Source organism: Heteronotia binoei, chromosome 21, assembly GCF_032191835.1.
Source record: "Heteronotia binoei isolate CCM8104 ecotype False Entrance Well chromosome 21, APGP_CSIRO_Hbin_v1, whole genome shotgun sequence".
Lineage (NCBI taxonomy): Eukaryota > Metazoa > Chordata > Lepidosauria > Squamata > Gekkonidae > Heteronotia > Heteronotia binoei.
Genome location: NC_083243.1, coordinates 79820032 through 79842873, shown reverse-complemented (window position 1 = coordinate 79842873; position 22842 = coordinate 79820032). Strand labels below are relative to the sequence as shown.

The 22842-nt window shown below is 43.8% G+C and overlaps 1 protein-coding gene across 1 annotated transcript in view; it reads left to right on the top strand.

The window, feature by feature from the left end:
* Positions 1 to 22842, top strand: part of LTK (leukocyte receptor tyrosine kinase) — a 208051-nt gene that overhangs the window by 113551 nt on the left and 71658 nt on the right. The window contains exons 8-12 of the mRNA XM_060263328.1: positions 2995 to 3095; positions 6875 to 7041; positions 14123 to 14217; positions 19985 to 20071; positions 20499 to 20676. Of these exons, the coding sequence (XP_060119311.1) occupies positions 2995 to 3095; positions 6875 to 7041; positions 14123 to 14217; positions 19985 to 20071; positions 20499 to 20676 (628 nt within the window). The remainder of the gene's footprint in view (positions 1 to 2994; positions 3096 to 6874; positions 7042 to 14122; positions 14218 to 19984; positions 20072 to 20498; positions 20677 to 22842) is intronic.

Sequence of the window (22842 nt, the reverse complement as noted above, 5' to 3'; positions counted from 1 at the left end):
TTTTGATTTAATTTCAACCCATTGGTTCTGGTCCTACCTTCTGGGGCCACAGAAAACAATTCCACACCATTCTCTATATGACAGCCCTTCAAGTATTTGAAGATGGTGATCATATCACCTCTCAGCCGCCTCCTCTCCAGGCTAAACATCCCCAACTATTTCAACCTTTCCTCATAGGACTTGGTCTCCAAACCCCACACCATCTTTGTCACCCTCCTCTGGACCCGTTCCAGCTTGTCTATATCCTTCTTAAAATGTGGTGCCCAAAACTGAACACAATACTCCAGATGAGGTCTTACCAGAGCAGAGTAAAGCAATACCATCACATCACGTGATCTAGACACTATACTTCTGTTGGTACAGCCCAAAATTGCATTTGCCTTTTTAGCTACCGCATCACATTGTTGACTCATGTTCAGTGTATGGTCCACGGGCAGCCCAATCCAGACATACGTGGTGGCCAGCCACTCGGGTGTGGGCAGATCTGCAGTGCCGCTCATTGGCTTCCAAAGAGGCGACGTTACGCCACGCTTGGAGGGGGAAGAGCAGCCCGACGAGCGAGAGAGAACCCGTCACCATGGTGATTCCACCCAGGCGCACACCATTGGCCCTCGGCGGGGGTGGGGGAGGCGCAGGCTCATGCAGGACCACGGGATTGGCCAGCTCGTTGCATGTGACCAGGCAAGGGGGTGGAAATCCCACGCTTGAGAGGCTGTCAATCCCCCCACTCCCTCCGCTGTCAGAGACTCTGCCAACGGCAGGCAGGCAGCAGAGGCATGCGCGGACAAGCAGAAAGTGCCAAGTGCAGGAGTTTGCTGTCCTAGACAGTGGCTGGAATGTGTGTCTGGGAGCGGTCACCCCTCCCTGGTGTTGCCCTGCTGCCACCCCCTGCTATGTGCAAGGAACACCTCCCCTGGGGGCTGCAGAACTCAGAGTGTGAGCTGCTGGGCATGCATCCACTTCAGCGGTCCCCCCAGCAAGTGCCCAGCGCACAACAGCCCTGTGTGGTCGGGTAGGCCATCACCCCAGGCAGGCTGAGGGGCAGCACACCCCTCCCCTGTCCAGCCACATGGGGGGCAGCGTGGCAGCTCATAGCCCATTCCCCCCCAAAAAAATAGCTGAGGGAGTGGGGGGGAGCGATGGAGCAACACACGCGGAAGCCTCTGTCTTGGAGTCCCACCTGCAAAATGGAGACAGAGATCAGGAGCACCTGCAAGGGCGGCAGCTGGAAGAGCAGGCTGCATTTCAGCCTGGCGCTTTCTTAAAGGGACAGTCTTTAACCCCCCCTCCCCACTTTGGGGCAGCTGCCACACACACACACACCCCGTGCCCTTCCAGGGGTTGGGAATGTAGCAGAGGGCAGACCAAGGGAAGGGAGCAGGTGGCAGCACAGGGTAGTTGGCTTAGCAAATGCCCCCTGCTGGAGCCCACTGCCGGGTTCAAGTGCCAGAGAAGCTTGCACACCGAGCCGTTGAGAGCGAGGGGAGGGGGAGGACGGGAAGGGGGACAGTGGAACTTACCCAGCCATGGGCGACAGTCCTCTCATGCAGAGCCTCCAGGAGCCCAGAACCTGTGGAGACCTGGAAACAAGAGCAGTTAGCCCCAGGGGAGAGACCTCTCTCTCCCCCTCTCAAGTCAAAGATACTGTCAAAGCAACCGTGCGGTGCAAAACCTGTCACCAATGTGCCTGCCTGTCCCTCACTCTAAGTCTGTATGGCTGGGAGCTCACTGGTAGAGCTTCCCGCCAAGCAAACCTGTCCCTAACAACTGAGTTGTGTGAGGCAGAGCAGAGATATTTCTAGGGGAGGGGGCCACGATTGGGCGCTGGGGAGGGGGCTCAACAGGTCGTGGTGCGAGGGGATTGGTGAGGCAATCACGCCACTCCTAAGGGATTTGAGAGCTTCTTCAGTGGTGGAAATGACCTTTGTTTTTGGTTTCAACGAGTGCCTATGGGACACGCCGCTATTTTTGCAGGCATAACGTTGCGCCTCTCAGGGGGGCATATCATGGGCCAAACTGCTCAGGAAGCCACCTAAGCCTGGCCGCGCCCCCAACTCCACCCCCTCCTCCGCCTGAATGCCACGCTCTGCCTCACTTGCGCTCATGCTCGGGTGCAGCCCCCCACCCACGTGACTCCCCTCCACTGTGGTGGCACTGGTCGTACGTTGGCACAAACCCTTCCTGCGCCCACATAGCAGCTCGTCTGCTCCCAAAAGACTTTCTGCCCCCCTCCCTCTGGATTGTGCTGTAAGACCCCTAGATCCTTTTCGCACATCCTAGGAACAAGTATTTTGTATGACCTCCGCAATCATTTCACACCCTTTTTGCACACCCTTACCCTGCAGAAGCCACGGGGTTGTCTGAAGTTAATCCCAACATTCCCTGGGTGCATTTGTTCATCTTTTAATCCCTACAGAGGCTAGAACAAGGAGCCAAGTTGCAGAGCAAAGCCTTGTAGTAAAAGGGCACTGAAGTACTAGTCCTTTTGCAAGAAATACTCTCTTGAAGTCTAGGAGGTGGCAGTAACCCAGAGAGAAAAGAAGGAGCAATGAGAAGGAAGATAGACATGGCCCTGAGGAGAGGCAATAGTGATCAGTAAGCCCCCAGCAGAGAACTGTCTCCCTCAAACATCAGTGGCCATCTGATGGTGTTCTTGTCTGACAGGGCCGGCAGTGGGCAGGGGAGGGCAGGGGGACAGGACAGTGAGCCAATGTGAGGCCAGATGTGATGGACACATGATGGGCCAGTGACTCATGGAGTGCAGGCTTATCCAATGAGGAGCCTGGATTTGGCTTCACCAGAGGACTTTTAGGCTTTTATTATAAACGGATTAGTCTAATCACCACACTAAGTGCCTCACAGAGTGAGAACTTCTTAGAATCTGCTGTATCTCTCAGCAACTTTTAGCATGTCCTGGGACAAATTTTCCACAGAACACATCCAAAGTACAAGCCCAGATCCACTGCAAAAATTCAGTTGAAAAATCTTTTTCAGATCACGTGCTATATCTGCGTGCAAATAGTGATCACACAGATGCTGCTGCCAGAGCATATAGTGCCAGTCTGCCTGCCAGTATGACCAGCGGAGCTTACCAGGTACATTGGTCCTCTTATCCATGTTTGACTGATTTTCACTGCATGGGGATATGCTGCTGTTGTTCTACACGATTGATTATGATCTAATGACCCACCGCCTCGCTGATGTAGGAATAAGGGGAACTGCCTTACAATGGTTTTCCATGGTTGGGGAAAGAGGGTGGCACTCAGTGTGATGTTGTCCCTGCATTACCCACTGGAATGTGTGCTGCAAGGGGCAATCCTCTTGCCAATGCTGTTCAACATCTACATGTGCCCCCTCACCCAGCTGGTATGGAGGTTTGATGAAAAGCCTAGAGTTCCACAGAAAGTGACTCAAATAACAACAAAAAACTGTGGAAAAATAATGAAAAATTAATGAAAAATACTTCAAAATTGTAATAGATATTTGAACACCTCAACTTCACACATTATTACATGTAATTACATATTATAGCATATTGTCAAAAATACAAGGTATAAAGTACAAGGAATAAATATTCAAAAGTGCTTGTAGTTAATCATGTCCAATCCAGCTTGAAATACTTGAACACCCAACTCCGCGGGACAATTAAAGTGCCAGTGTCAAATGTGTTGCAATTGCAGATAATTCTTGTTCTTCAGCAAAGAATTTATGATGTTAAGACGTTGCTTTAAACTTCCTTTCTTTAAAGACGTTTAATATATAGTGGATAGTCATTAGCCTCTGACAGTAAAGCCTGTAATACCGTTTCAATTGTCTTCATCTGAGAGACATATTCCACTTATCTGTAACCAACACAATGCATCATTCTAACACATATTTCAACACTACGTACAACTCATTCAAATCAACCAGGACATCATAACTCACCAACATCCAGCATACCACATTCCTGTGACACTAGCTCTGGAGAAAACCTCAAAGGATCTTCCCTCACAGTCTACTTTTATCTTTGCAAATTGGAAACAGCTGGTGAAACTTTTAAAACAACATTACAACATAAGGGCTGAAACCCGAGCCTAATTGTTATGTACCCCTTACTTTAAACAAAACTGAAAAATAATTACCAAATTAGCTCTATATTATAAGAAGCAAGATAAATCCAGGGCTGAATTCAAACCTATGGGTTCCAATGCATTCAACTTGAAAATCAGGGCAGCTTCTTCCCTGAGTAATATCCTTTGAATTTCATTCTGAGTTTTGTTAATCCCTTGATATTTATATATCCCTCTCAGTAAGAATTTGTGCACCCTACAACTGGAATGAAAATCAAATTCAGACATCTCAGTTCTTGTTTGTCACGGAACGTGGTGTACGCGATTCTGTGTGGCTGTCCAAGAATTTACATAGGCAATACTACTAGACAAATTAGGGTCCGGATCCTTGAGCACCAGTCTCGGGTTTGTCTCAAAAATATGGAGGCTGTTTTAACGGAACATTATGTATCCGTTAACCATACTGATAGAGATATGAGATTTTGTGTCTTATATAAATATCAAGGGATTAACAAAACTCAGAATGAAATCAACAATTAGGCTCGGGTTTCAGCCCTTCTGTTGTAATGTTGTTTTAAAAGTTTTACCAGCTGTTTCCAATTTGCAAAGATAAAAGTAGACTGTGAGGGAAGATCCTTTGAGGTTTTCTCCAGAGCTAGTGTCACAGGAATGTGGTATGCTGGATGTTGGTGAGTTATGATGTCCTGGTTGATTTGAATGAGTTGTACGTAGTGTTGAAATATGTGTTAGAATAATGCATTGTGTTGGTTACAGATAAGTGGAATATGTCTCTCAGATGAAGACAATTGAAACGGTATTACAGGCTTTACTGTCAGAGGCTAATGACTATCCACTATATATTAAACGTCTTTAAAGAAAGGAAGTTTAAAGCAACGTCTTAACATCATAAATTCTTTGCTGAAGAACAAGAATTATCTGCAATTGCAACACGTTTGACACTGGCACTTTAATTGTCCCACGGAGTCGGGTGAATAGTCTTCAAGTATTTCAAGCTGGATTGGACATGATTAACTGCAAGCACTTTTGAATATTTATTCCTTGTACTTTATACCTTGTATTTTTGACAATATGCTATAATATGTAATTACATGTAATAATGTGTGAAGTTGAGGTGTTCAATTATCTATTACAATTTTGAAGTATTTTTCATTAATTTTTCGTTATTTTTCCACAGTTTTTTGTTGTTGTTTGGGTATAGAGATTTGGGCTGGGTCATTACCAGTATGCTGATGACACCCAGCTCTGTCGACAGATGACTGGACTGTGCCCAGATAATTTGAATAGGCCATGGCTGGGTAGTTATAGCAGAGCCGGCTGAAACTTAATCCAATGAAGACTGAGGTCTTGTACCTGAGTTGAGGGGGGCAGTCAGGCTTCAGAATCAGGCTCCCAGCCCTGGATGGATCCCTGGGCCTTTTTGGCCTGAAGGAAAGTTCTTTACTGACCCCAAAGTGGTGATCAACATTATCCTGGACTTGTAAGAAAGGGCCACAAGAGCTGAGCACTGGCTCACTTCTTCCTGCCTTCCCCCTCATGACCTGCCTAATAAAGTTTCCCAAGAAATCTTAGGTGGTCTAATCTGGAAGGAGAGGATAAAGTTGTATTTAAACAAACAAGTATATACAGTTTTTAAAACTTTACAGCTGGCAGAATAGAGCTTGGTGCAGAATTTGGCATGAGTGGGAGACAAAATAGACTGATCTGATATAAAATGGAGAAGGAAAAGAGATTCTGTTCTGACCAAAGGTGATTTCATTTGTGCAAGAGGAAAGCATGGTCTCATTTCAGGGGTTCTTCATGAGGGTGCTTGGAGGGGATGCTATGACTCCTTGTTTCCTTCTAGTGGTACTTAAATTCAGACAGCTATTCAGTCACTAGGCTGCCACAATTTTTTCTGCACCACCACTGTGCTCTTGGAAGATTAATTCTTTAGAAACATAAAACACTGCAAATCTCAATAATCTATAAGGACTGGCAGCATCTCATACTGTACTATTTATCTACATTTAACAATTCAGGCTACATTATGGAATTGGTATAATCTGGGATAGAAAATGTATGAACAGATGTATGAACAGAATATTTTGGTGCAAGCACAATTACAGCACAAAGTTCACATTTGTTAGCTGCAATGGAACTATGTTCTATTTTAAACACCTGGAATTCCTGATTTAGCCCCCAGTTCTGTAAATGAATTGAATTATTGTGCTTCGAATAATTTTCTAAAATCAGAAGACATAGATTTAATTCACACACACCAAATCAGGCATTTAGCACAGTCTCATGGCCTTTATCACAAGGAAAATATAATGTCTCAGATATGCATGATCGTGGGAACACATTTTCTACCTCCACGTTTCATGCAAATTACCATCTAAAAGCCACAGGAGTCAACTTGCATGTTGTGAGACCCATACAGTGGTGACCATTTTAGAGAGAATATACTGAAGTCTCTATTATTCAAATCTAGTTCATATAGAAGAAGACTGCAGATTTATACCCTGCCCTTCTCTCTGAATCAGAGTCTCAGCTTACAATCTCCTATATCTTATCCCTGCACAACAGACAGACACCCTGTGTGGTAGGTGGGGCTAAGAGAGCTCTTCCAGAAGCTACCCTTTCAAGGACAACTCCTGCGATAGCTATGGCTAACCCAAGGCCATTCCAGCAGCTGTGAGGAGTGGGTGATCAAACCCGGTCCTCCACACACTTAACCATAACACCAAACTGGCATATATTGAAGATATTCTCATTCACAACTGCTTTCTGTGTCTTTATTTCTCTGTCACCTTCCATGTTAGGTTCAATTTTCAGTGTACATTTTTGGCCGCTACAATGGCACCATTTCACTGTTCGCTTCAGAAGAGGCAGATGATACTAGTGTCTCACCACTGGTATGGGAAAGAAAAGGGAGCTGGAGTGATCACTGGTTTCTCATAACTGCAGAAATGCCAGAGCTTCGGAAGTGGTAAGCACAACAACATCAGCAATATATAATTATAATGATAATAAGCTCCATCAATGTGTCTTATGCTTTACAGAGCCAAGACAATCCAGTCCAATTTATCATCATGCATGATCATGTGGTATGTGTAAACTTATTCACATCAGTGTAAACATGGCCTGTTTTCCATTCAAGCCCATACCCATGCTATAGCAGTTTGAGTATAAGGAAACTTCCTCCATTCTACCACATCTCACTTCTAAGAGCTGCTGACTTCTTTGACTCTATTCTAGAGCTAGACACCCACACACCAGTACAAAGGGATCTGCAACTGAGACTCAACTGAGACCCACCTTACATTTGCTAGAGTGGAGAACTGCCTTTTAAAGAGCCACAGGGTCAATTTCTGCAAAGGACCACTGTGTGGGGAAAGAGGAATTCCAGCCTTCTCTTGCATGCTCCCCCCCACACCAAGCCAAATGCCTCTAGGGGTGTTATTTGCCCCATTTGGGAGCTGCACAAAATGCCAAGATCCAACTGTTTGAGTTGTAGTGGATAGTCTGAACTTTATTGTTAAGACACGACTGCAGACTTGGAAGGAACACCGAGATCTCATGCAATAGATCCCAGTTGTGGCTAAACAATGATTAATTACTAGTTAACAATCTGATGTTCTGACACTGTGTGGAGTGTCTTTTGTCTGGGTACCTATTATATTCTAATGAGAACAACTGAATTATGTGCAATCCTGCCTCTTCTGCCACTGGATACACATTATGGAGACACAGGGTGGATCCAGGGTACCCATGTTGCATAACAGTCATGTGTGAGTTGCAAGTTCTCAATTCCCATGCACTTGGTGCCAAATTCAAATAACAACTCTGGCACACATGGTGAAGGACTGTAGCCTTCTCCTCATTTTCCTGATCTGAAGCAGTCCTAGGGGTGCTATTTTGCCTGCTGGGGAAAACTACAATTATACTTCCAGTATGTTCAGAATGTCCCTGCTGGGCAAAATGGTACACAACCAGGCCCTTGCAGGTTGAAGAAATATGGGGGGAGGGGAAGATTGAAATCTTTTCTTCACATATGCCACAGTCACCATCTATATTGAGCACTATTTGTATGGAGAGTGGATTGAGGAGAACCTACATCTCACATGATATAGGGCACAAAGTAGGGTTGCCAAATCTCTCTGCCACTGAGGAGGGGGACTTCTCTCACATGTACAAAGTGCATGCAGCGCAATGACATTCCTTTATTTTCTTCCTCCCGCCCCATCAAGAATGTCATAAGATCCCCTCTCTCTTTAAATACCTCCTTCTTAAGTCCTTGTATATTGTACTATAGTACTCTCAGTGGCCATGCACTTTCTGTATGTTTTGATCTATGCTGGCCATGGGCCATAATAATAATAAACTGAAACTGACATCATCGTGCTGGGGACACTCTAGGATTCACAGTAAAACCACAGAGTTTAATCACAAATACTAGAGTGTCCCCGGTGCGACGCTTTAGGATTTGCAGTAAAAACTCTATGGTACCATAGAGTTTTATAGCGAATCCTAGAGTGTCACACTGGGGATGCTATAGTATTCACAATCAAGTTTTACAGCAAATCCTACCAAAAAGTTTTACAGTGAATTCTACAGCATCCCTAGCATGATGTGCCCAGCATGATGACATCATTTCTGGGTGATCCAATTGTGCAGGGCATGTTGCACGATGATGGTGCTCTTTGGGGTGGGCCTGTTCTGTGCCGGTGGGTTGGGGCCCCCCAAACTGGGGGATCCCCCACCCTGGTGGGAGCTTAGAAGCCCTAACACAAAGTGGGGACCCTAGACCCAGCTGTGATTTCTGCAATGTGGCTCTGTGATGGTCAGAAATCTGTTTATCAGTCTGATGCAAAAAGAGAAAAGAGAAGTTAATTCTCGGGGGGGGGGAGTACATGCACATAATGATGGTGTCTTGACAATAAATTGTTATAGGTAACCATGGAAGCATGAGATTAAAAACTCATTGTACAATGTCTCCCATGTTCAGAGGCGCTACTTGAACATCAGTCCTTTACTAGTTATGTCTTTAGGCCTGCTGAACTTATTAATAGCTGATATAAAGGCCTAGTATATTGTACACTAGGGCTTTGTTTGCAAATCAGATGTTTATTTATTTATTTATTCTGTAGATTTTTATTCTGCCCTACCTCACAAACAGGCTCAGGATGAATTACAGCAACATCAAAACAATTAAAAGCGATAAGACAATAATTAAATCAATAAAACCATCTGATATCAGAGCAGGAGACAAAATTGACTGAAATTAATATAGTTTCAAAGTTGGTCCAGCTTTTGTCTAGTCTGTCTTTTTTAGTATCTCACTGATCTATTTACAGCAATGATTATGCTGTTTTCTCGTTGGATAATACATGAAGGAGGATATGCTTTTGGTATCACTGAATTATTCTTACATAAATCATTTCACCATTACTATTAAACAGATATTGTGATGCTGGGAAAAGTGCAGAAGAGGAAAACTGAGATGATTAAGGGGTTGGAGACCTTTCACATGAGGAAAAGCTAAAATGCCTGAGACTGCAGCAGTTTAGGGGAAAAAAGGCATCTAAGGGGATCATGATATTTGAGATAAATTTATGCATGGGTAGAGAAAGTATTTTTCTTTTCCTCCCTTAATATAGGACCTAGCAACAGTGATCCATGCAACTGTCACCTCAAGACTGGATTACTGTAATGCCCTCTGCATGGGGCCTGCAAGACTACTCTTTTTAAGATGGCCTTTGCTGAATGCTGAGTTAATGATAGATTCGCTGCTGTTGTATTCCACCATCAATTTATTAAAAACCTGAAATTTAGCACCATAAATGTTAATTTTAATTGGAATGTTGATTTAGACAATGGTTTTATAATGTAGAATTTATTGAATTATATGATTTTATTGTATTGTATTGAACTAATATGTTGTGAGCCGCCCTGAGCCTGCTTCGGCGGGAAGGGCGGGATATAAATAAAAAGTATTATTATTATTATTATTATTATTATTATTACTAGAGATTGATGGACAGTGTGTTTGGGGACTACCTTTACCTTTTAATGTTTAGGATGGACAAGAAAAAGTACTTCTTTACTCAATGAGCAATTAAGTTATGGAATTCACTGCCAGTGGATATAGTGATATAGATTACTTTAAAAGGGGATTAGACAGTTTCATGGAGGATAGCTCTAATAATAACTACTGACCATGATGTCCTTCATGTGATGGGACAGTAAATCTTTGAATACCTATGTGTATTTGGCCTATGTGTCTTGTTTGTTGGACCTCCAGGACAAGTTGCTGGCTGCTGTGTGAAACAGGAAGCTGGACTGGATGGACTACTCACCTCATGCAGTTAGACACTTTGTAGGTTCTCACCAGCATAGGCTGGTGTGCCTGGTGCTTTTAATATGCTATAGATCAGGGGTGTCGAACTCATTTATTACAAGGGCTGGATCTGGCATAAATGAGGCCTTGAGGGGCCGAGCCATATCAGGTTGGGTTGAGCCATGTTGGGCCAGGACATGTGTATACCTATTTAAGATTAGGTAGCAGACAAACACAAATATATATTTTTAAAAAACTTAAAACATGTTTAAAATGTTAGCACTGATTGGTCTTAAAGGTGCTTTCTTTGTATTTCTCACATGGGATCCAGGGAACTGGGCAAAGGAAGCTCTGGCTCTTTCCTTCCTTCCCCAGGGGCTTGTGCGGGGGGGGGTGGGGAGCCTCAGTGAATAGAAGGAAGAGAGGTTTGGCTCAGTAGCTCTGCTGTGTGATTGAGAGAGTCTGGCAAAGCAAGCTATTCCTCCCCCTTCCTCGCCAAGGGAGGAGCCTCAGCCAATGATGAAAATAGAGGTTTTGCTCTGTAGCTCCTGTGCAATTGAGCAAGCCTGGCAAAGCAAGCTGTTATGCAGAAGGAAGCAAGAGAGAGGGAAAGGAAGCAGATGACAGTCAGTTGCTTGGGGGGCTGATAGGAGTCCTCCGGGGGCCTGATTCGGCCCCCAAACTGCATGTTTGACACCCCTGCTGTAGATGTACTACATATTTAAGCATCTGTTTACCCTACATCAGGACAATTCAACTTCTATCCATTAAGAAGAAACTTTCAGGAGCTTATTTTTAGCCACCTTTAATTTATAGTATATGTAAAGTTGTCGTAATTCATTGCATTATTGATTTTTTGGTCCTATTAATTAAGCTGACTAACGTTAAGGAGTACCACTGCTGCTGCTGTTATCTAGAATCAGCCTGCTGTCAGTAATGATATTGCTACTTACCAACCTATTTTCAGACGGTAGTTGTTTTAGTCTGCAGTAGAATAGTTAGATTTGAGTCCAGCAGTACCCGAGACCAACAAGAGTTTCAGAGTATGAGCTTTTGAGAATCAAAGCTCTCTTTGTCAGACACAGTAGAGTAGAAATGTAGATTTATCCTAGTCAGAAGGTGGGAGGAGAGTTATAAAAGATGCAAAGGTATAATGTACATTGTAATCATCTGAACTAGAGCAGAGGAGAAAAGCATGGGGACAGAAAATTAGCAACAGAGTGTTACGTTAAGCCTTTTCCTAGGATGATCATAGATGAGTAGGCCTGTCTTGCTAATGACACCTTCCTAGGGTTGCCAGGTCTGACTCAGGAATTATCTGGGAGCTTTGGGGGTGCAGCCAGGAGCAAGGTTGTAACAAGCATGATTAAACTCTGAAGGGAGTTCTGGCCATCACATTTAAAGGGACCATGTTCCTTTTAAATGCCTTCCTTTCATTTGGAAATAATGGAGGATAGGGGCACCTTCTTTTGGGGCTCATAGAATTGACCCTGTTCAATTTTTTTGAAACTTGGTGGTGGGGGGGTTGTTTTTTAGTAGAGGCATTAGATCCTATGCTGAAAATTTGGTGCCTCTACCTCAAAAAAGCCCCCCCCCGAGCCCCAGATACCCTCAGATCATTTGTCCATTATACTCTATGGGGACCACTGCCCAGCAGACATCCCCCCCCCTTTCTGATAACCCTGAAGCAGAGGGAGGGCCTCCAAACCTGGAGATCCCCTGCCCCCAATCCGAGGGTCACTATAATAGATAACACAACAAAAAATGCAAGCTAGTGACCAATTTACTAAGAAGTAAATAGATCAGTCCAAATGTCCAAAACATGTATATTCGAGTCCCAAAGTAGTGTGGTGACAAGCCAATCGATTAAGTATTTGTTTCTTTCCAATCTTCATCAGACCTGGGACCAGTATTGATTCAATTATATAGATTTTTTACACAATTTTTAAAAAAGAGGGACACAGAGCATCTCCAGCAGCAATTTCACATTGGCACAAGAAGTCACATACTGAGCTGTAGCCGATGTGAAATTGCTGCTGGAGACGCTCTGTGTCCCTCTTTTTTTGAAAATTGTGTAAAAAATCTATATAATTGAATCAATATTGGTCCCAGGTCTGATGAAGACTGGAAAGAAACAAGTACTTAATCAATTGGCTTGTCACCACAGTACTTTGGGACTTGAATATACATGTTTTGGACATTTGGCCTGATCTCTATATACTTCTTAGTAAACTGGTCACTAGCTTGCATTTTTTGTTGTGTTACCCAACTGGGGATTGGCAACCCTAATTTAGTCTTTTTGGGTTAGAAAAGAAACAACAGAGGGGATATGATAGAAGTTTATAAAATTACGCATGGGGTGGAGAGAGCAAACAAAGGATTTTCTCTCCCTCTCTCAAAATACTAGAACTCAAGGAGATCCAAAGAAGCTGATTCAAGTAGATTCAAGACAGACAAAAGGAAATACATCTTTACACAGAGAGTGATTAAAATGTGGAATTCGCTGCCAGAGGACATAGTGATGGTCACAAGGATAAATAGCTTTAAAAGAGTATTAGAAAGATTTGTGGAGGATGTCTATCAGTGACCACTAGCCATGGTAACTGAAGGGAACCTTTCACATTCATAGGCACTAAACCTCTAAATCCCAGACCCAGGAGGCAATTTCAGGGGAAGGTCTCGATCTCTAAGCCCAGTCATTAGCCTTCTAAAGGAACTGTTGGCCACTGTATGAGTCAGGATTCTAGATGGACCAGATAGGAAAAATAAGTGCCAATTGAATTTTTATGGCTATATATCTATATGCTGATGGAGAAGTCATAGCAGTTGGCTAAATTTTAGAATACTTAAATCCAGTCACTGGAGCTATAAGCAGGCAAGACAGATCTTTCTACCTGAGAAAGTCCCCAAGTTTGGAGAAAAATGTGAATTACAAGTGCTCTCCAGATGACAGAGTTCAGTTTCCCTGGAGAAAATTGATTATTTCGAGGATGGACTCTATGGCATTATACCATAACTGAGGTTACTTTCCTCCTCACCCTCCCAAGGCCCCAGCCCCAGCTATCCAGGAATTTCCCAGCCTGGAGCTGACAACCCTAACAGGGAACTGATCTCTGAAGCTGGGAGATCTGTTGTGATTCCAGGAGATTTCCAGCATCCACCTGGAGGCTGGCAACCCTAGAAGGAAAGAAGGAAGCATTAATAGAGGAGAGTCTGTGGGGACTTCCAGGAAACAAAAAAAGGAAATAGTGGGAGAGGGGAAAGTGAAATGCCTCCCACAAGTCTTTGTGCATTCCCACTTGTTCAAATATATTTCCTGCAGCCTATTATTATTATTATTATTATTCTGTCCATTCTCCTATGGGGGCTTAGAGCAGAGTATATCAAATATACAATAATAAAACAAACAATCAAAACAGCTAAAACCATAATAAAACCAGTTACAGCATTCAGCTCAGAATCTAATCAGCACTTTACATGCCATATATTATGATGTTACATAACCCATTGCTCTTCCTTATGGAACCTTATACATGTGACAGTGTATGGAACACAATTATTTTTAAGTCAAATAGTTTCTTTGCAGTTTTCCTGTGTGAGTTGCTTGTCTTTATGGAATATTTTGGTAATCTAAAAGAAAGAATCTGATTCACTGTACAACTTTGGATGTGTTGGTTTTATTTTTAATATATTTTTTATGTCTCCTCCAAACAAACATCTTGTGATAAAGGTTTCATCTACAATTCCTAGCCACCTGGGGCTGGAATTCACATGCTGACATTGCTGTGGACAACATTACCTTTGGTCTAGACTGCTTCCCTGATGGTAAGTTATTTATAATTATGGGTGTTTCAACTAGATAGTCATTATGCCAATTCATTCATTCATTTGTATTAAACCTACCTTTTTTGCCATCAACAACAGAAAACATCTTATAACACAAGCAATCACCAGCAGTATTTTATGAATGGAAAAACTAGTGTAAGAAACAATCAACTGTAAACTAAAAGCGATGATATGCAGCTCCCTCTCTGACCACAGAGAGTGCAGTGATTCATTCACCCACTATCAAAAGCCCAACATCCCTGGAGAGCCATTGGAATTGGGCCTACAGGGGAGCCATACTGCACTCCAGGGGAAGCCATTCAAGAGGCATGATGCCGCAGTTGGAAAAGACCATATTTGCACTGTGGCAGATTGATTGTGGCAGAAAACAGGGGCACGTATGTATTTATCTTTGATACACTCTGCAGATAAAGATATACGTGTTTCTTTAAATACTTGAGTTCATAACTCTCTGCTGAATTCCTGTAAGCTGGCATTGTTTTGCCTTTGGAGTTCAGAATGAGTACAAGCCATTCCATTCATCATCTCATCCTTTTAATTCAATTAGATCTTGGAGAAGCCCAGCAACTCTGCTTTGCTTTCAGTAATAAAATTACTTCTCTCTTTGCCAGGAGAAGTTTCAGATGTCACTGACAGTTCCAATGAATCGACAGACAAGGGAGGTTATATTGGGAGCTTTGTGGGAAAAAGGAAGCACAGAAAGCAGGAAACAGCAATTTGCTTCTTGGTTAAGACGGAAATACTAATTTCCTTATATGTTCCAGCTTTACAATGCAGCCCCCTTGAAAATGTTGTATAGGAACTGTGTGTCCCTGTTTGAAGGGATAAAGTAGAAAGATCAAAAGGCATAGCAGGTCCTGAACTTTAGGCTTATGGAGCAAGAGGCAGAGAATGAAATCACACTGGTGCAGCACCAGGGGTCATTTTATAGAAAAAGAGGTGCCAGAGCTCATTAGCATAACTCATTTACATTTGCCACACACCCCTGACATCACCCGAAGTGTGCCAGAATGTGTGAAAGCATCACTAGTTGAGTATGATTTAAGTACAAATTTGGACAAAAAGATTTAAGGGAGTTGGGGTCATGCTGAAAATCCCAGAAGTGTTCCACAAGGGGAGCATCGGTCACCAAATTTCTTACTGGCGAGCGATGTTCCAGGATATGTGCCTTCACTGGGGACTGGCAAACCTATTTGTGTATAACATTGGGGGGGGGGGTCATCTTCCGTTTAGAGTTGTCTTCCTTTCAAGTAAACACAGGCATGTGCTTATTGTGGGAAGTGAAACTAATCTTGTTTATTTGCAGCAGTAATAAAACCAATCGTGTTTATTTGCAGCAATAATAAAACCAAGAACATGAATGGAGTCCATTCTATCCTATGGGCCCATGGACCAGAATGGAGAGATCGGGCCACCACTGCGGCACAATGCTAGAGTAGGGGTTTTAAACTTCAAACCCTTTATCTGGGGTCGTGCCACAGCAGCAGTGCAATCTCTCAATTCTGTCCTATGGGCCCATAGGATAGAATTGGTTATCAGTGCGGGGGCGGTGCGGAATAGTTAGCCTAGCCTAGGGTGCCAAACAGTCTAGGTCCAGCCCTGTTCGTGCAACAGGAAACACGTGCTAATAGCAGATTTAATCTACTGTTTTTAAACTGATTTTAGAAGCACTTGCCAATTTACCAGGCACTTTTGAACAGCTCCTGAATAAGACATATATAGTAAAACCTGAAGGAGTCAGGAACTTTCCTTTTTGTAAGTCAATATGGTAGCTTGGGATGTAGCCATGCGGTAGGGTTGCCAAGTCCAATTCAAGAAATATCTGGGGACTTTGTGGGTGGAGCCAGGAGACATTAGGGGTGGAGCAAAGATCAAGGCTGTGACAAGCATAATTGAATTCCAAGGGAGTTCTGGCCATCACATTTAAAGGGACGGCACACCTTTTCAATTCCTTCCTTCCATAGGAAATCATGAAAGATAGGGGCACCTTCTTTTGGGGCTCATAGAATTGGACCCCCTGGTCCAATCTTTTTGAAACTTGGGGGTATTTTGGGGAGAGGCACTAGATGCTATACTGAAAATTTGGTGCCTCTACCCCAAAAAACAGCCCCCCCAGAGCCCCAGATACCCACAGATCAATTCTCCATGATTTTCTATGGGAATAAATCTCCATAGGGAATAACAGTTCCCAGCAGACATTTCCCTCCCCTCCCCCAGCTTTCTGATGACCCTGAAGCGGGGGGAGAGCCTCCAAACCGGGGGATCCCCTGCCCCCACCTGGGGATTGGCAACCCTACCATGCAGTGATAAGTGGATGGGAGCCATCTTGCCTCTCCTAAGCATAACTCAGCATGTATGCTTTAGGGGTAGGGATTCACTTTCATGATATTGGTAGCTTGTGGAAGAACCTTTGAAATGGTTGTCAAATATTGGCAGATATTACAACTGGGCCTAAATATTCTGTTTGTAACAAAGATTGCCGTTTAAATATGGTGAATATTTCGCATGTTGCATCTTTTTAAAATGTTGTTATTGTTTAGCAAATGAGAGCAGCAAGAACAACATTTTTGGCACCTTATTTATTTAAGTTGTGCCCAGAATTATGCCAAAAGGTGCTATGTGCTATTAACCGCCCCCCCCCCCCCCCATATGCCATACAGCAGCTGGGGTTCAGTTAAACTGACCTGTTTTTGACATAGCTCCTTCAGTTTGGTGGTTCTTGGCCTATACAGACATAGCTGCTATTAGTTGTTTTGAAAGCGATGCAGTGGGCGTTTTCGCACTGACCTTAATCGGCAGCGACGTCCCTCTTCACCGCACAGGATCTGCGCGGATTTCGCACCAATTGCTGCGGAGCACCTGGAAGAGCCGCAAAGTCCCGCGGCTTTTGCGGCGCAAATGGAAACCGCCAAAAACCAGTTTCCATTTGCGCCGCAAAAGCCGTGGGACTTTGCGGCTCTTCCAGGTGCTCCGCAGCAATTGGTGCGAAACCCACGCAGATCCTGCGCGGTGAAGAGGGACGTCGCTGCCGATTAAGGTCAGTGCGAAAACGCCCAAGTGTCTTTTCCCAGATCCAGCAGAGCTGAGGCTTCGACAGATTGAAGTCAGTGGGCCTCCACAGTTCATGTGCCAGCCCAGGCTTGGGTTTATGTGGAGGGAACCAAGGTGTTTGCTACCACATATTTTCATAGACTGCACAAAGTCTCATTTGAACCAAGGCAGAATGTGTTAAAGGAGATCATAAAATCAGGGTCATCTAGTTCAACTCCCTATCTGAGGGAGTTGTCTGGATCCTCAGAATATGAGGATGCGGGGTGGTAAAAAGATCTTATTTCTGTTTGGGGGTGATGAAACAAGGTTGGAGAAATGAAACAAGGTGATGAAACAAGGTTGGAGAAATTGATTCTTCATGTAGTTCTAGTGACCTGAGAGATGGACCAGCTGATTAAATTCCCCATCCCCTTGGTAGAACAAAGTACCTGCAGGATTTATTTTGCCACAGTGGTATGGGTGGGAAGTAGCTCCAAGATGAACATTAGTCATGCATACTGGACTCAGTTTCCTCTAGGGAAGGTTAGAGTATTTCCTCTAGGACAGAAACTCCCATTCCCATTTTGCATTTCATGCTGGGTAGTGAGAGGCATTTAAAGCCCTTTTTTCGTGTGTTTCACAAGGAAGCCAAATGGAGACTAGTTCCCATAGGGTATAATGGAGAATTGATCTGTGGGTATCTGGGGCTTTGGAGGGGCTGTTGTTTTGAGGCAGAGGCATCAAATTTTCAGCATATCATCTGGTTCCTCTCCTCAAAACACCCCCAAGTTTCAAAAGGATTGGCCCAGAGGGTCCGGTTCTATGAGCCTCAAAAGTAGGTGCCCCATCCTCCATTATTTCCAAATGGAGGGAAGGCATTTAAAAGGTGCACAGTCTGGCCAGAACTTTGGAGTTCAGTCATGCTTGTCAAAGCCTTGCTCCTGGGTGCACCCCCAAAGTCTCCAGGCTACACCTCCAAAGTCCCCAGATATTTCTATTGTTGGATCTGGCAGCCCTGTGTGAAAACCATATTGTTACTGCACTTGATCTGCAGCCGCACCAGCAACAAGGAAACCACAAAATCCTATTCCTGTGTGAAAGACACCCAACCATCCTATTTGGCTCCCTTCCTGGAGCGCAATGGAAGGAAGTTGGCTCCTTTCCTGGAGCGCAATGACCTGGCAACAGTGATCCATGCAACGGTCACCTCGAGGCTAGACTACTGTAATGCCCTCTACATGGGGCTGCCCCTGTGCCGAACCCGGAAGCTGCAGCTAGTGCAGAATGCAGCAGCCAGACTGCTATTGGGCCTACCTCGGTGGGAACATGTGCGAGCTGGGCTGTGGGAACTGCATTGGCTGCCAGTTATTTACCAAGTTCGTTACAAGGTGCTGGTTATTACCTTTAAAGCCCTATATGGCCGAGGACCTGTTTACCTTAGGGACCGCCTCTCTCCATATGTTCCCCAGAGAGCACTGCGATCCAGCTCACAAAACCTTCTGGAAGTACCTGGGCCAAAGGAGGCCAAACTAAAAATAACCAGAGAACAGGCCTTCTCTATAAAAGCACCCCAATGGTGGAACCAGCTGCTGGAAGAGGTGCGGGCCCTACGGGACATTAGCCAATTCCGTAGGGCGTGCAAAACCGCCCTCTTCCGGCTAGCCTTCCAAGATGAAACCTGAAATGAACACCATGCCATCACTAACATCAACAATTGAGTTAGCAATAAGATAAGATTATTTTAGATTGATTTTAGATTTTTATATTATGTAAATTTAATGGTAATTTTAAATGGTACTGAATGTATAATTGTTTTATTGTTTAATATGGCTTTTGCCACACTCTGTAAGCCGCCCTGAGCCTACCTCGGTGGGGAGGGCGGGGTATAAATAAAATTTTATTATTATTATTATTTGCACAGTCAACCTCTAATGATAAACCCTGTTAGTACTTCCTTCTTGGATTTCTATACCTGTTTCTAGCAGCAGTTCACAGTTCATTGTATTATTGTGCTGTTTGTGCTAATAGTTTAACATTTTAGTATGTGAGCATTCCATTATATCACCATAACTCAGGACTTAGCTAGTTGAGGCTAATTTCTCTTGTCAGACAGGCTTCTGTGGTGTCACAGCAGCTCAGTAAATGACTAGAGAGATCTAACATACTATGGCTTATAATTTTTGTGCCTTTTTCAGTTCCTATAATTGGTGGTGGAAAAAGTTGTAGCATTTTTGTGTAGTTTGGGGGAGACTGGGGGCAAATCTACTAGGTCTGTACTTTAATTTGACCTTTATTCATTTATGTATAATTGTGGAAGTACTATCAGATGATGTCCACAATGTATTGTGGGGAGGAAAGTGTTATAATAGCTTGAACTATACTTGAAAGAACACTCCTTTTCATTTGCTATCTCCTTTCTTACAGCATCACCTTAAACTGGATTTAGAAGGATGTAACATTGTTTAGGGTCCCCCTGTTAATTTATACTGCACTGAGCTACTACAGGGTCCTAAGTCCTTGTTGTTCCTGAAATGTAGTGTAGAGAAGGCAATGAATATCATGGTCTTTTACTTAATGTCTTGTTTTTCTGTTACCTTGTAGATAGAACTGCCTTGGTTTAAGCAGAATGATTTGGCTATTCTCTGTCTGAAACTTATCATTTCTCTTCTCCTTCTCTCCCCCCCCCCCCATCTCATTCATTCCCAAATTGTGGCAGGAAGAAGACAAAGCCACCCAGATGGAAAGGAACACTATCCAGGGGAAATGAACATACATAACCTATTGGAAGAACCCCCTCCTTTAGGTGATTTGTTTATTCACTACATATCCACAATATTACTTTGTCACTAGCTTACAGCCAAGGGCCAAAATAGATGAGACCTGAAAGAGCTGCTGTTTTAAAAAGGCTCATAACAGCCATGACAGATGGGTAGGTATTCAGATCACGGTCTTGGCCCTGGGAGGAATGGAATTAATTATTTTCCCCTATGCTGTTTTCTTCTTGAGGGGCCTATATAGTGCTTCTCCCCCCCAGACAAATAGCAGCTGGGGGAGAGAAGACATTTACATCAGGAAAATAGTACGGAGGACATATCTCCTTTTAAAAAAAAAACAAAACCTCAGCTGTGGGAGGAATTTTTCATGGGCAGGTTATGTGGATATGGCATGAGCCTGTGGAATTGAGAGGCTGACACCTCAGTTCCAACTTCAGATTTCCTTTGATGTTGTAGAAGAAGCGCCTGTTGTTCACTGGTGTTTCATGTCTTGTGGAGCTAGTGGGCCTCGAGGGCCAACTCAAGCACAGTGTGACAGTGCCTATTACAACACCAATGTTTCAGTGACTGTGGAGAAAGAGGGACAGTTACGAGGGGTGCAAGTGTGGAAAGTGCCAGCATCAAACCGATATACGTGAGTATCATTGTTGGGTAGTGATAATAGTAATACTAAGCCTTTTTAGTAGATGTTCAAAGCACTTAAAATATATTATCTTGATATTTCTGGTGTTTTGAGTTCACTGGTACAGTTATATCCATAGTACAAACATGGGGGTAACTAGTAGGTAGCAATAAGACAATGGCTTGCTTAAGGTTATAATGCTTCCACTCCACTGCCCAGCAGGCCACTCTCACTCTCAGGTTTGACAAACAGCCATGAGCAATGAGCAAGACCCAGCCCTGTTCAGAAGCTAGGGAGTTATTTTGGTTGAGGTAAACCCACTCTTCCCAGCAGGAATCCATCACTTCTCCTAGTGCTGCCAGGTCAAACTCAGAAAACATCTGGGGACTTTGGGGGTAGAGCCTGGAGACTTTTCCATTCCCTAAAATAAATAAATAAAAATACAGCAGTGTAGTTCCCCTGAATAGTCTTCATTTCCTCGTCCCCCCAGTAGCTGCACTTCCACTAAATGAAAGTGAACATGCACACTCACACACACTCACATAGCAGCCAAAATAAACAGTTTGCAAGCACACACTTTTGTGATCTCACTGGGGCACTTTATTCAAAGGAGTTGCTGAATGTAATCTTCTGCTGTATTTCAAGCAACTTCTTCAGATCAACAGGAGAATGAAAGGAGAGCAGCCTAGGGGGCGGAGTTTTCCTCCATCTCATAATCAGGTTCTAGTTAACTCCGTTTTTCTATACACATGACATCTGAAACCAGTGCAAAACAGAGAGACGGTACTGGCTTCTCTTCCTTTCTCACATAGTTCGCACACTCACCAGAAAAAGCTACATGGTTCTGCTTGCTCACCTCAGCTGTGCAGCTTTCCTTCTGCTGAGATTTAAAGGCACATGCACAGTTCAAAACACAGGCAGTTTGCAAGCTTCTTTTAAGCCTGCCAAGGTTTAAAGGCATATGGTGGCTGTTGGAGCGGGAAGGAGCCTGCAAAACTGGGGGCTGCCAAGCCTAACTTCTCCCCACCGCTTTTTAAGAAGGATTTAGAGCATTTCCTTTGGGTAGCTGCCACCACCTCCAATTTGGTGCCATGAGGAGCATCAAACCAGATTTGCTTTGGTAACATTAGCACCTTGAATCATGCAGATAGGAATCAAGGCAATTGCTTAGCTCTTAAACAAATGCAAGTTTTATTTTGCTGGCATAGTTCTAGAGTGAATATAAACTACAGAATTATGGGGTAGACTTATAAAAGAAATGAAACAAAGAAAGTTAAGCTAAGCTAACTTAGAATTTACAACAGTGTTCCCTCTAAGCTGAGTTAGTGTGAGCCTAGCTCACAGTTTTTTAGCCTGCAGCTCAAACATTTTTGTCTTAGCGCCGGAAAACTGGCCCCAGAGCAAACTAATTTATGCAGTAGCTGACAACTTTAATGCCAGTAGCTCACAAAGAAGAATTTTTGCTGACAACACTCCACAGCTTAGAGAGAGTATGAGCATTCCTTGTCGGAGTATGAGCCACTCTTTGTTGGGAAATTCAGATGTGTGTGCATACAGAGGAAGCAGTCTTTTGCATGGTCACACTTCCTCCACAGTCACAGATATATCCTCACACAGAGAAGGAACAGCTCCTTTCTATCTCTCCTCCCCCCATCCACATTTTTTAAAAAAGGGTAATGGTAGTCCCCTGTGCAAGCACGACTCACTACTAATACATGGGGTGATGTCACATCACAACGTTTTCTTGGCAGACTTTTTATGGGGTGGTTTGCCATTGCCTTCCCTAGTCATCTACGCTTTACCCCCAGCAAGCTGGGTCCTCATTTTACCAACCTCGGAAGGATGGAAGGCTGAGTCAATCTTGAGCTGGCTACTTTAACCCAGCTTCTGCCCGGATCAAACTCAGAGCTTGGACTGTAGTACTGCAGTTTACCACTCTGTGCCACACTAATCTGGGCCACATGTTCTTGTAGCAACAACTCACCAGAACCTATTCAGTCAACAGAGAAATCCTAGCATATCAAAGAGATTCTGTGTTCTCACTCCTGGCTATGAAAACCATGCCTGTCTGGCAGGATGAGGTTTTTTCTAGCCCCAGCTTCACCACAAATGCTGGTCAATTCCAATAAATGTCATCCCTTCCTGATCTCATCCATGACAGAAGCTGCTAAGTAAATA